We start from the raw sequence: 15,000 nt of genomic DNA, 5'->3' as shown, positions 1-15,000 counted from the left end.
GGTATCTTATAGTCATGATTCATACGAGCCCGTCTACGATTTAAAAAAAAATTTACCATCATTTTTTCCATTTTAATGCATTTTTTTCGCTATTATATAAGGGAATTAACTCTCTAAAAATGTCTATGATGAGTCAACGATTTAAAAAAAAATTTACCATAATTTTTTTTCCATTTTTAATGCATTTTTTGGCTATAACTCTCTAAAAATGCTTATATAGTTATTTCACTTACAAACCCGAGCAACGCCGGGCGATACTGCTAGTATATATATAAATATATATATATACACACACATACACGTGTGTATATATACATACATTATGTGGAACTATTAATCTCCACACATTTTTAGCTCTCCCTATTTGTTTTTCTTTCTCTCTCCATTTTTACCTCTCAATCCTTTCTGTCAAAAAGTATAGACTCAAAACATCAAAGTCTTTTCCATTTTTCCCAGGCATCAAACTAATACACCTGTTTGTTTTTCCTTCACCTGTCTTCATCTTCTGTTTCCTGCAAATTTGAACTACACACACACACACACACACAGTGGCAGACTGGGTCTAAAAATATTGGTTGCCAGGAGACTAAGGGGGCTCACCCGCAACTACAATGCTATCATTTATTTATTTTTGCTTGTTAACCGTATTCTTTTCAACTGTCTACAAACACAGCCAGGCTGAAATAATTAATGAATTCTTCCAGGAGTGAATAAAAAATTCTCAAACTTAGATACTAACATGGACCTTCATATATGAATTCTAATGGCACAGGGACCCACTTGCCATCAGGCAAACTGGCAACCTGGCCAGTCTGCCACTGCACATACACACACATATCCTTCCATCATCTCTGCCTGCTATTACTGATGGAGTTCTCAGTTAGCGTCCTATCAAAAGTAACCATCATTAGACTTTCTGGCTGAACTCCAAAGCTTGACCAACTGAGACAATGGATATCATCCAACCATCTCATTCTAGGTGTACCCCTACGTCTCTTGCTGGCTGGCTTGACTTGAAGAATCTGTTGCAAGTCTTCCTTGCGATATTCTAATAATATGCCCAATGCGGTGAAGCAGCCGTTTGAGCTGGAGAGTTACCCCAATCTCTGAACTATGCACCCTCTTGTGTAATGTTACTCCAGAAACCCTTTGGAGGGGCCCATTTTGACCACTTCTATTCACAATATTCTTTTGGTCATTACCTAACATTTGCGAACACCAATGCATACAAGTTAAGTCTAATGGGAAGACCTCTCAGAAAACTTACTACTACCCAGAATGAGAACCATGTGGAATTTGGGTGGCACACTTAATCCTGTGCACCTTAGTTTACCTACCTGTCACAAACAAATAACAAGTTTCTTTTTGCTTTAACCTGAGATTGATGGTTGTTCTGTCATAGAAAAGATTTATCTTTTATGAACCTCACATCAAGAAGCCAGAGCTAAGAACTAGACCATAAGACGCATAGGTCTTTTGAGAAACATATGTATCGGTATAATTGCTATCAATGGTGGAGATTACAATGTTTAGAAACAATTAAAATATAAATTTTTTTTTTTAAATCAATAAAAATAAAAATAAGTCGAACTCTAAGACTATTGAAGATTCTTTAAAATATATAAAAATAGAAAACCATAAAATGCAAATAAATATTTCACAAGAAAACTAAAAGTATAGAATTTTTAAAACAAGTCTAGTGTTCACTGGAAACAGAAACAGTGCAATAATAATAATAACAGCAACAACAACAACAATAATAATAAGAATAATAGAAGAATGGTTTCAAATTTTGGCACAAGGCTAGTAGGTTTATGGAAGGAAGCTAAGTCAATTAGATTACCTCCAGTGCTCAACTGGTACTTATTTTATTGATCCCAAGAGGATAATAGCCAAAGTCAACCTGAGTGGAATTTGAACTCAGAACATAAAGAAGAATGTTCCAATTGTTCCATCAATGGAACTACCTGCTCATTGAATTACAGTGTAAGTCATCAAGTATTAGACAGATGCTTGTACACTTAATGTAGACCCCAGGCAGAATCTGCTAAGAAGACTTAATTTTTGAGTCACTGGTATAATTCAACTGACAATTTTCATATAGTTTCCTTCATTCCAATTTCACTTCCAAAGCTTATGTTGACCCAAGGCTTTATTTAGTAGAAGATATTTGACAAAGGTACCATGCAGTGTGTTCAAACACACAAACTCATGATTAAAGTGGGGGAATTGCAGAATCAGGAGAGCAATGAGCAAGACACCTTGTGGTATTTCTTTCAGCTCTTAACATTCTGAGCTCAAATCCTGCCAAGGTCAACTTTGCTGTTTGTCCACTTGGGGGTAGATAAAATATAGTACCAGTCAAGAACTGGAATTGAAGTAATCAATTAATCCCTTACCCGTAAAAAATTGCCAGACATGCGCAAAAATTTTGAAACACATTAGGAAGAAAATGTCTAATGCATTTGGTCATGCTTGCCCCTCTGAATGTGCAAATTCATAAGCATACAAATGCAGACACACATATACTGGCACTACATCAATTATGATGACAAGGGTTCCAGTTGATCCGATCAACAGAACAGCCTTCTTGTGAAATTAATAAACAAGTAGCTGAACACTCTACAGACATATGTAACCATAATGTGGTTGTCAGGGAGATTCAGTGTGACACAGAATGTGACAGGGCTGGCCCTTTGAATAACAGGTACAACTCATTTTTGCCAGCTGAGTGGACTGGAGCAATGTGAAACAAAGTGTCTTGCTCAGACACAATGTGCCACCAGTAATTGAACTCATGACCTTATGATTGCTAACTTATGATCCTAACCACTAAACCATGCATCTTCACACAGATACACATATACTAATGTGTAAATGCTACCAACTCTTTCAAATACAGAAATATGCACCTTAAGATAAACATCTGTGTATATCATTATGCACATAGAAGAGAACATATGTATGCAAATACATGGTTACTAGAAATGCACCTGTATGAACAGGTGGTAGGATGTATAATGCATGTATAATGAAATATATAAATGCATGCAAACACAGAAATATGAGGGTGATCACACTCACGCACACACATTCACACACAGATACATATGAACATCAAGATATGCAATACTTACAAAGTTATATGATGTCTAAGGTTGACTGAATCAATGCGGTGTTTACTAATAATCTCATTCAGTTTTGTGAATTCAGCTTTAAGGGATCTGAAATTAAATCATAAATCCATAGTCAAATACAAATATATATAAATAAATTTAGTCTTCAGAACTGACATGCATTAAGGACAAAAGAGTCTGTCTGGAGGCACCAGGACGGCTTTAGATATGCATTTCTGCATTGTAGGCGTTATCAGCACAGTAGTTGTTTTACTCTGACTCAAGCAGATGAAATACTTATACATATAAAAAGCATAGAGAACATTAAAAGCTCAGGATAATTTGCAGAATTAAAACGAAAATGAGCTAAGAAAAATAGCTCAGAGTTACCATTGCTATGGATTTGAACAACACAAACAAATAAAGGCATGTTAAACACCATACAAAAGAAATTCTTAATTTATTGAAGTTATTTCCAGTCCTGGAGAAGGCAAAACAACACTTTGTAGCAATTGGATTTGACTGAAATGAGAAGGGGAGGTAACCTCAAAAATTAATTGGGATCATCATCAACATCGTTTAATGTCTGTTTTCAATGTTGGTATGGGTTGGACAGTTTGACAGGAGCTGATCAGCTGAAGGGCTATTCAGGCTCCATGTCTGTTTTGGCATGATTTCTATGGCTGGACACCCTTCCTAATGCCAACAGATAAATCAGCATGCCATTAAGGAAAAGACAATCTAACTGGCTTGAGACAAATAGACAACAGATATTTCTGCCTTAAAATGCATCATCAGCACAGCACAACACTTGCTCTCTCTCTCTCTCTCTCTCTCTCTCTCTCTCTCTCATACATACATTCATATATATATTCACACACACACACACACAAACATATATATCTAGAGATATATATATCATCATCATTTAATGTCTACATTTCATGCAGGCATGAATTGAATGGTTTAGTAGGAACTGATGAGTTCAAGGACCATATTGAGTTCCAGTGTCTGCTTTGGAATCGATTTAATGGCTAGATACCCTTCCTAATGCTAACCACTTTACAGTATGGACTGGGTGCTTTTTTCATGCTACCTGCACTGTTGAGGTCACTATCCAGTTTGCAGGACTACAAGCTCTGGGGGTTGTGGTGGTGGGTGAGGGGTCAACTTTATGTTTGGGGAGGAGGGGATTACTATGAGAGAAGGGGAGGGGCAGGACATGTTCTTGTACAGGGACTTGCATGGTTACACACATTTGGTATATGAAAAAGGAAAAAAAATGGGGAATGTCCAGCAGAGGTTACAAGGCATAGTAGGTGCAGGCTATCACAAATGAACTTTAAATCAGCGACTGATTGTTTTACAAATAACATTTCTGAAAATCCATAAATATCCAAAGAGTTTATATAATTATTCACAAGGAGGATAGAGTGAACAAATGTTTTTATTGCATAAATTTACAATTGTTTCATCAATATTTGATCTCAATCATACAGATATATTACTATTCCAGAAGTATCCTTATACTGATACAATCAAATGACAAATCTTCAGAGTAATGCATGAATTCCACTTACTACCATAATTTGTATTATCAACAAAAGGACTCACTCACTCCATTCTCCTTGGTTATGATTATATAAATTTTCTCCAACCCCACAGAAGTGGGGTCAGGGAACATTTCTGGTATAAAAATATCTACTAGCTTCAAGAATATTACTAATTAGGAGATCATCAAGAAGACTGAACTTGCTGTCATACAGATACATGCACAATTAAATGCCAATAGATGAAGGCACACACATAACATAAATAAAAGAGTAATGATGAGCTGATAAATGTGTCCATTTCCCGATCATTTGATTTACTAGAAAGAGCAACTGACAAGTCTTCTTCAATTGACAACTCCCTGTCTTAAACAGAAAGGACATGCTAAATAATGTAGTCGTCAGTAGCGTCTTTCTGGAAAAGCAACTGGAATGCATTTGGTCAGTGGTCAGCTATACCAGAACTGACCAGTGGCAAACAACAACAACAGCAGCAGCAGATAAAGAAGAAGAAGAGAAGTGACCAAAGAAAACAAAAGTAAAGCAGATGCTAATTTTTAAATCCCACCCAAAATTGTCAACAAAATAGTAAATAAAAATAAAGAATCTATTTCCTGCATATTCAAAAATATCATGTTGTCAAGAACCTCTAAATTACAAAAGTGGCTTCAGTGATGACTCATCATAATGCTGATGATGACAACAGACTGACATTATTGTCATCACAACACTAAAATCTTCTTTCAGAAAGATCTGACTTTGTAATTGTCACCAGACTAACGAAAACATTTCTTTTATTTTGATTTTTTTTGTTAAGGGGCGGAGACGGAGATGGTGTGACAGTAGGTCTTGAAGACAGAGACTTTCTATTCAAGAGTCAGAGTTTGGCACTATATAACGCATGTAACTACATTGTCATACCAAGAAAATTAGGTTCCCTCCCCCAATAAAAATCTTCTCCAATTACTTTCACTTTTTGTTTGTTTGGTTTCCATACATTTTTTCTTTAATCTATATATATACACACATACGCACACACACATATGTGTGTGTATATATGTATGTATATATATATATATATATATATAGTGTTGGCCATGATGTTGACAGTGGTAGTGATGGTGTTGGCGGTGGTATTTGTGGTGTTGGTGTCTCAATACAAAAACTCAAACATTTTCCTGTTTCTGTTTTTGCCCAATTAGCAAGCTAACCGATAATATAAAGAGTTCCACCTGAGGTAGTAAATACATGTATATGTGTGTGTGAGTGAGAGAGTGAGAGAGAGAGGATAAGAACACAAGTATGCAATTTCTATGTATGCGTACGCACACACATATATATATTCTCACAAACGCACATACACATATATGCAATGTGTGTGTTGCTGCATTTGATTATTTCTAAGTAAAAGGTGTCCCTAATCATATTGTCCTTACTTTGTATTAATGTGTTCCCTAAAGGGCATTCCATTCATCAAATAAGAACAGCAGTACTTGACCAGTTCAGTCCCCAAATCAGGTAACCCTTTTCTTCTAGTGGGGTTCTACAAATAAAAGGGTTGCTGTACACATATATGTAACTATTAGGAAACGACAGAGACAAGGAAAGAAAATTAGAGCGTGAGGTGAGAAGAAAAAAAGAGAGAGAGAGCATGAGAGACAGAAAGAGATAAAGAGAGTGAATGATAAGCCAAATGATTAAACAGTATGCTCAGCTGGGAGGTTAGCCAGCTGTCTCCTGTCTCACTAAATTGGAATGTAACTGACTGACACACATAAACCCAATAACACTGACCAATGAGTAACTTACAGTATGTTAGACATGTGTGTACATCATGCAAACATTTACGCATATATATATATATATATATATATATATATATATATGTGTGTGTGTGTGTGTGTGTACACACACACACACATATATATATATATATATATATATGTGTGTGTGTGTGTGTGTGTACACACACAGGTATGTATACATTAAGAGATACACTCGTATATGCATTCATATATACATGTGCAGAGATACACATGTTCTAAACAAGGAAGTGGCAGCATGTTATATGTTGGAACATTTTGAGTAGTCTCGAGACACTGGGTTTGTTATGAAGAAAGGAACACATGAAGCTGTGAGGTTCAAGTCTGTAACTAGAGAGCATAAGCTAAACGAAAATGACTTTCAGCAGAAACTGAAGCTGTTTCATACATGCAGCTTTCCTATGACCTCACCACCAACTATGCAGTCTTATATATGTTATTGTAGATGTTTGCAGGTACATGGCTCAGTGGTTAGGATATTCTGCTCATGATCGTAAAGTCATGAATTCAATTACTAGCGGTATGTTGTGTCCTTGAGCAAGACACTTTATTTCATGTTGCTTCACTTCACTCAGCTGGCAAGAATGTCAAAGAGCCAGCCTTGTCACATTTTATGCTGCACTGAATCTCCCTGAGAACTATGTTCAGGGTACATGTGTCTGAAAAGTGATCAGCCACTTGCACTTTAAGGTTTTCTGATGCAAATGACCTAACCATTTGCAGTGCTACTTCAGAGAATTGGCTTGCTCCTTAGTCACCAACCACAGAAGTGAACATTTACTAGGATGGATGGTACTGATGCTGAAAGAAACTTTTGCTAGACATGGTGTTAGAGTATGTTAGGTGACATGTATGTTATGAAGGAAGGGGATATATATATATATATATATATATATATATAAATGCAATAAAAATGGTAAATAATTTTCCTGTGGTTTTTCATGTAACCAACAATTATTTACCGGTAAATTTCGGTATGTAAATATGACAAATTAATTGTCAGGACCTTTGTAAGGTTCAGTATATAGTACTATATATATATATAGATAGATAGATATATATGGACAGGAGTGGCTGTGTGGATAGGCATGTGGTTCCAGGTTCAGTCCCACTGCATGGCACCTTGGGCAAGTGTTGTTTATTATAACCTCAGGCCGACAAAAGCCTTGTAAGTGGATTTGGTAGATGGAAACTGAAAGAAGCCTGTCATATATATGTATATATTTAAGTGTGTGTCTTTGTGTCTTTCCCCCCTCCTTCCCATTGCTTGACAACCGATGTTGGTGTGTTTACATCCCTGTAACTTAGCGGTTTGGCAGAAGAGGCCAATAGGCTTGCAAAAAAAACTTTGTGATTTTTCGAAATTTTTTGCCATACTTTGTGATTTTGGCAACGCTGGCCTTCCATACTTTGTGATTTTGGCACCGCTAGCTTTCCATACTTTGTGATTTCGGCACCGCTGGCCTTCCATACTTTGTGATTTTGGCCGCTGGCCTTCCATAATTTGTGATTTTCCTCCAAAGTTTTTCGAAATTTTATCCAAAAATTTTTCGAAAATTTTCACCGAAAACTTAACCCAAAAATTTTTCGAAAATTTTACCCGAAAATTTTTCGAAATTTTCCCAAAAATTTTTCGAAAATTTTCACCGAAAATTTTCCCCAAAAATTTTTCGAAAATTTTCACCGAAAACTTAACCCAAAAATTTTTCGAAAATTTTACCCGAAAATTTTTCGAAATTTTCCCAAAAATTTTTCGAAAATTTTCACGGAAATTTTACACAAAAATTTTTCGAAAATTTTTGTCGAAAATTTTCCCCAAATTAAAAATTTTACCAAAACTGAAAATTTTGCCCCAAAAATTTTTCGAAAAGTTTCACCGAAAATTTTCCCCAAAAATTTTTCGAAAGATTTCACCGAAAATTTGACCAAAAAATTTTTCGAAAATTTTCCATAAAAATTTTTCGAAAATTTTACCCAAAAATTTTTCGAAAATTTTCCCGAAAATTTTCTGAAAATATTTTTCACCGATAATTTTCCCCAAAAATTTTCCTAAAATTTTCACTAAAAATTTTCCCCAAAAAATTCTTTGTGATTTTGGCAATGTGATTTTCGAAAAATTTTTGGATAAAATTTTCGGTTAAAAATTATCAAAAAATCTTTCCATAAAATTTTGGAAAAAGTATTGAAGGCCAGCGTTGCCAAAATCACAAAGTATGGAAGGCCAGCGTTGCCAAAATCACAAAGTATGGAAGACCAGCGTTGCCAAAATCACAAAGTATGGAAGGCCAGCGGTGCCGAAATCACAAAGTATGGAAAGCTAGCGGTGCCAAAATCACAAAGTATGGAAGGCCAGCGGTGCCAAAATCACAAAGTATGGAAGGCCAGCGGTGCCAAAATCACAAAGTATGGAAGGCCAGCGGTGCCAAAATCACAAATTATGGAAGGCCAGTGGTGCCAAAATCACAAAGTATGGAAAGCCAGCATTGCCAAAATCACAAATAATTTTTTGCGGGAAATTTTCGGAAAAATTTTAAGAAAATTTTTAGTGAAAATTTTAAGAAAATTTTTGGGGAAAATTTTCGAAAAATTATTGGATAAAATATTCAAAAATTTTTGAGGAAAATCACAAAGTATGGAAGGCCAGCGTTGCCAAAATCAAAGTATGGAAGGCTAGCAGTGCCGAAATCACAAAGTATGGAAAGCTAGCGGTGCCAAAATCACAAAGTATGGAAGGCCAGCGGTGCCAAAATCACAAAGTATGGAAGGCCAGTGGTGCCAAAATCACAAAGTATGGAAAGCATTGCCAAAATCACAGAATTTTTTGGGGAAACTTTTTAGTGAAAAATTTAGGAAAAGTTTTAGTGAAAATTTTAGGAAAATTTTTGGGGATAATTTTCGTTGAAAAATATTTTGAGAAAATTTTCGGTGAAATTTTCCAAAAATTTTTGGGTAAAATTTTCCGTGAAAATTTTAGAAAAATTTTTTGGTAAAATCTTTCGAAAAATTTTTGGGGAAAATTTTCGGTAAAACTTTTCGAAAAATTTTTGGGGAAAATTTTCGAACAATATTTGGGGAAAATTTTGGAAAAATTTTCGAAAACTTTTTGTGTAAAATTTTGGAAAAATTTTTGGGTAAAATTTTTCGATAAAATTTTGGAAAAAGTTTTGGGTAAAGTTTTCGGTGAAACTTTTGGAAAAATTTTTGGGAAAATTTTCGAAAAATTTTTAGGGAAAATTTTCGAAAAATTATTGGATAAAATTTCGAAAAATTTTTTGAGGAAAATCACAAAGTATGGAAGGCCAGCGTTGCCAAAATCACAAAGTATGAAAGGCCAGCAGTGCCGAAATCACAAAGTATGGAAAGCTAGCGATGCCAAAATCACAAAGTATGGAAGGCCAGCGGTGCCAAAATCACAAAGTATGGAAGGCCAGTGGTGCCAAAATCACAGAGTATGGAAAGCCAGCATTGCCAAAATCACAAAGAATCTTTTGGGGGAAATTTTCAGAAAATTTTAGGAAAATTTTTGGGGAAAAGTTTCGGTGAAAAATATTTTGAGAAAATTTTCGGGTAAAATTTTCAGTGAAAATTTTGGAAAAATGTTTGGGAAAATTTTCAAAAAATTTTTGGGTTAAATGTTTCGAAAAATTTTTGGGGAAATTTTCAGTTTTGGTAAAATTTTCAATTTGAGGAAAATTTTCGAACAATATTTGGCCTTCCATACTTTGTGATTTTGGCAACGCTGGCCTTCCATACTTCGTGATTTTGGCACTGCTGGCCTTCCATACTTTGTGATTTTGGCACCGCTGGCCTTCCATACTTTGCGATTTTGGCACCGCTGGCCTTCCATACTTTGTGATTTTGGCACTGCTGGCCTTCCATACTTTTTCGAAAATTTTCCCCCAAAATTTTTCAAACTTTTATCTAATAATGTCTCCAGTCAAATGACTGAAGGAAATAAAAGGATAAAACAATATCAAACATACAGGATAACAGTATGTATCTATGAAATAATCTGCCAAACATAGATCAGGAAATATTGGAACAAAGTGGGAAGCAAGCAACAATATCAGGCAGTGAGAAGAGAAGCGAGATATCGGGTTCATAGAATAGAGAAAATGAAGGTAAGAAGTGCACCAATGTTCTGTAATGAAAGAATCATAGGTTTGAGGTATTCAGATTTGTGTGTCAGTGTGTCAGTGTGAAAATAAGATGTCACTTGGGGCAAGTGTATTCAAACTGACAATGTAGCACTTTATCCTCACTGACACCAAGAAGAAAGACATTTGGAAGTGTTATAAATAAAGCTGGAGGAATGAGGGAAATGTGTGGGACAAAGAGGGAGTGACTACTCCATGTAGGCTCAACAGAATAAACAGCTACTGAAGTTGATAACTATATGGTTGAAATCACAATCAACACTATAACAGCAAGGATGGTCCATCAGGGATAAGTTGCTGTTAGAATGCCCTACAAAGGACATGCATTGAAGTCACATAGTCATTCAGATAGTACGGTTAGGGGTTCATATTGTAATCTCTGTTTTCATGTGATTCACATATATCTATCTTTCTATCTGCCATCATCATCATCGTCATTAACTTTTTTAATGTGCATTTCTTACAAAGTGACTGGGTGGGATGGATCTTCAAAGTAGCTTCTTTACATTAATGCACATATTTTTTTTTATTCTCTCAACACTGAGATATTAAGAATCAATATTTTATAACAGATAAATATTGATTAATCAGAAATAGAAAAAAAGACACAAAAACACATTTTAAGGGGAGAGAACCCTAATTATTTAGATTATTTATATCTGCAGCAACAAGCTATTACTGGCTTATTACCATGGAAACAATACCACCTTCATGGTATGAAAATAAAAAAAAATGCCATCTCCTAGTGAGGCATCTCTGCAAAAACCAGAGACTTCCATGCAGTCTGTGAGCCATTTATATTGAGCTGCTATTCAAACCATACATGTGTTTAAAGTCTCTGTGTGTATGGATAGAGATCTAAGTTAGTCTTTTAAACATTAGAGAATTAATTAGCCAAAGAGAGTAAAAGACTCCAAAAGTCTTTATTTATGGACGCAGGTACACAAAGACATATATATATATATACATGTGTGTGTATATACATATATATATATATATAAATATTTTATATATATATTCATACACACATACATACATACAAATATATATATATTTATATATACATACAAATATATATATATATATATATATTCATATATACATACATATATATATACACATATATTCATATATACATACAAATATATATAAATATATATATATGCCACACACAGACACACATACATATATAATACTTCACTTGTGTGCAAGAGAGAAGACTGCACTGGTTTTGGTCATGTGATGTCTATGGATGAGTACAGCTGTGTAAAGAAGTGCTGAGCTCTAATTGTGGAGGGGACTTGTGGAAGGGGTAGACCCCAGGAAGATATAGGATGAAGTGGTGAGAAAGGATCTTCAGATGCTGGGCCTCACTGAGGAAATGACAAGGGACTGAGAGATGTGGCAATTTGCTGTACTTGATAAGACATGTCAAGCTCAGTGAAATTACTGTCTTCTACACCTTTCAGATGTTGGTACTATCTAAAAAGCACCTGTGCTGGTGCTGCATTAACACACCTGTGCCGGTGCTGGTGGCACGTAAGATGCATCCAGCACACTCTGTTAAGTGGTTGGCATTAGGAAGGGCATCCAGCCATAGAAACCATACTACAACAGACAATTGGAGTCTGGACAGCTCCCAGATGGCCAGTTCCATGTCAAACTGTTCAACCCATGCCAGCATAGAACGCTGATGCTAAACGATGATGGTTACTTATATACCCCACCATGTAACTTGAGGGCACAGTCCAACACAACTCTCTCTCTCTGCTATCTCTCTTTTTACAGTTGAGGTAGCCAAGCATCTCCTCTACTGCAAGACATCCGCTGCCTTGTCTTTGTCTCACTGTCCTTCTATACCACAGACTGTCTTTCTGGAATTCTTGCTCAACATTCATCCTCCACTTTCTCCAACACCTAAATGGTTCTTGCAAGTTTCTCTTATATCTCATTCTATTTGCAGTAATTACCCACTGCTCCTCCACTGTTTTCATCCCACAGCATCTCTGAAACTGTCTTGCACCTTTACAACCCCACCACATTGCTCTTAATCTCTGCAATATGCCTCTCTCCTCAGCCACTTTTAGATGTTCGTCAACCCTACGTCTTTTTGTTACTCATACCTTCTTGTTACCACACCTTCTACCCACATTCTTCACCCTAATAACAGGAGAGCACGGATCCCCCTAAACTAGCCGCTCTGTTAACCTTTTTACTCTCTCCCTCTCACTTTCTCTCTCTCTCTTTTGCTATCTCCAGACACAACACTTTCCCTTTCTCTTTACCACCTTGCTTTCATTATGCCCTTCCCAACAGAGTCTATTCTGCTATTCTTTTTGCTACCACTTTTTCACAACAACAAATCCCTCCTCTCATCACTTCACTTAAAGTGCTCTCTTTCTCTCCATCTTTATTTTCCTTTCAGTCATGATGGTTGTTCAGACTTGCCAATAATAAGGTGACCTCACTAGTGCTGGTGCAATGAAAATAACACTTTGTACATTCTATAACATAGTTAACATAAGTGGGGTATATAGCTGTAAAAACTATGTTCAAACTAACACATTGGAGCACAATACAGCCTTTGAACTGTCTAATCATTCAATCATGCCATTATGGAAGGTAAGTGTAAAATGATGATGATGAAGATGAATAATTATATATGCATACATTTTTTCTGCATTTACCAGCATTTGATAAGGTGGTCACTATAAGAGTATGCCTTAGTAAATTCTGGCTCTTTTAAAAATTGTGGCAAAGCTAGCATCTATAAATATAAGTAACATTCTTATTCTAATACCTCTGTCATCTGCTGATGAAGGCAAGGTATGTATATATAATTTTATATACATATCCCCACTAATAATATGAGTCCAAGCCCATTAAATTGATATATAGAATACCTTATGATAATTTTAATATATGTACTTAGATGTATTTTCCATGTGTCATTCTGCTTCAGTTACACACACACACACAAATATATATACATATAAACACACATACGCACACACATACATATATACACATATACAAATACACACACATATCTATGTGTGCATGTGTGTGAACTTTAGATGCGTTAAAATATATTTGTGGCATATTTCAACTTCTAAACGCAAATTCACTGCAGTTACTATGGAAAAGAAAACTTTCCTTACTGTAAAACACCATATACATACATACATATATATATATACACACACACACATATATTTTGACATCTGACATATGGCATACTTTTGCACCTATACAGGCAATGTCAATTTGACAGTGGGAGTGAGCTAATGTATGGCATAAACATTTGACTACTATCAACAAGTCACTTGTGCAGATCTTTCAACAAAAACTGAACACTCACAAGGTGTTTTCAATGGGATATTCCATCATATATACAGATATGCATATATACATGCATGTATGTATGTATGTGTATATATATATATATATATATATATATATATATATACACACACATACATATACATACATAATATATATATATATATATGTAGGTCCCGGGTTGATTCGGGGTTAACCACAGTAAATAAGGTACTCAATACATAGTAGAGTAAAATTAATTATTATATAGAAGGAGCTTCTACAGGACTAGAACTGTTTCATTCAAGAGAAATCTTCAGGAAGCTAGTTAACAAGAATTGTATTGGCATTTACACATTTAGGCAGGTTTAAAAGGGTGTTGGTGGGGGACTTTTTGGGGGTAGGCATAGCGCAAAATATCATACATGGGGGAGTGGTCAAGGAGTCAGTGTTAAATTAGATAGAAGAATAAATAAAAAAATAAAAAAAATATATAAAAAAATATATATAAAAAAAGGGAATAGAGTTTTAGGTAAATAAGGAGATTCTCACTTATACATATGCACATATGTATACATATATACACACACATACAAACATATATACATATACATACACACATACGTACACACACACATATATACATATATATACACTTACACATACATATACATATCTACACATACACATATATGTATACATACACACACTCACATGCATACACGTATACACACATGTATATATACACACACGACCACACATACATACACACACAGAAAAAATATATACACATACACACACATACTCACATACACGCATACACACACATATCCACACACCATATGCACACACAGCACACTAGTCCCTATATACACATATATACACATACACACACATATACACACATACATACATATACATACATATATATATATATATATATATATATAATATATACATATGTGTACCTATGCATACCTACACATACACACATATATATACACATACAAATACAGACCCATTCCCTAATTTT

The 15,000-nt window shown here is 35.1% G+C and overlaps 1 protein-coding gene across 4 annotated transcripts in view; it reads right to left on the bottom strand.

The window, feature by feature from the left end:
* LOC115226650 (centlein-like) overlaps positions 1-15,000 on the bottom strand; it is a 410,125-nt gene that overhangs the window by 122,872 nt on the left and 272,253 nt on the right. For all 4 annotated transcript variants that reach the window (XM_036500365.1, XM_036500367.1, XM_036500368.1 and 1 more), the window contains one exon: positions 3,138-3,224. In XM_036500365.1, the coding sequence (XP_036356258.1) occupies positions 3,138-3,224 (87 nt within the window). The remainder of the gene's footprint in view (positions 1-3,137; positions 3,225-15,000) is intronic.

Source organism: Octopus sinensis, linkage group LG2, assembly GCF_006345805.1.
Source record: "Octopus sinensis linkage group LG2, ASM634580v1, whole genome shotgun sequence".
Classification (NCBI taxonomy): Eukaryota; Metazoa; Mollusca; class Cephalopoda; order Octopoda; family Octopodidae; genus Octopus; species Octopus sinensis.
The sequence above is the reverse complement of the archived record's forward strand: the minus strand, read 5'-3'. Positions and strand labels throughout refer to the sequence as shown.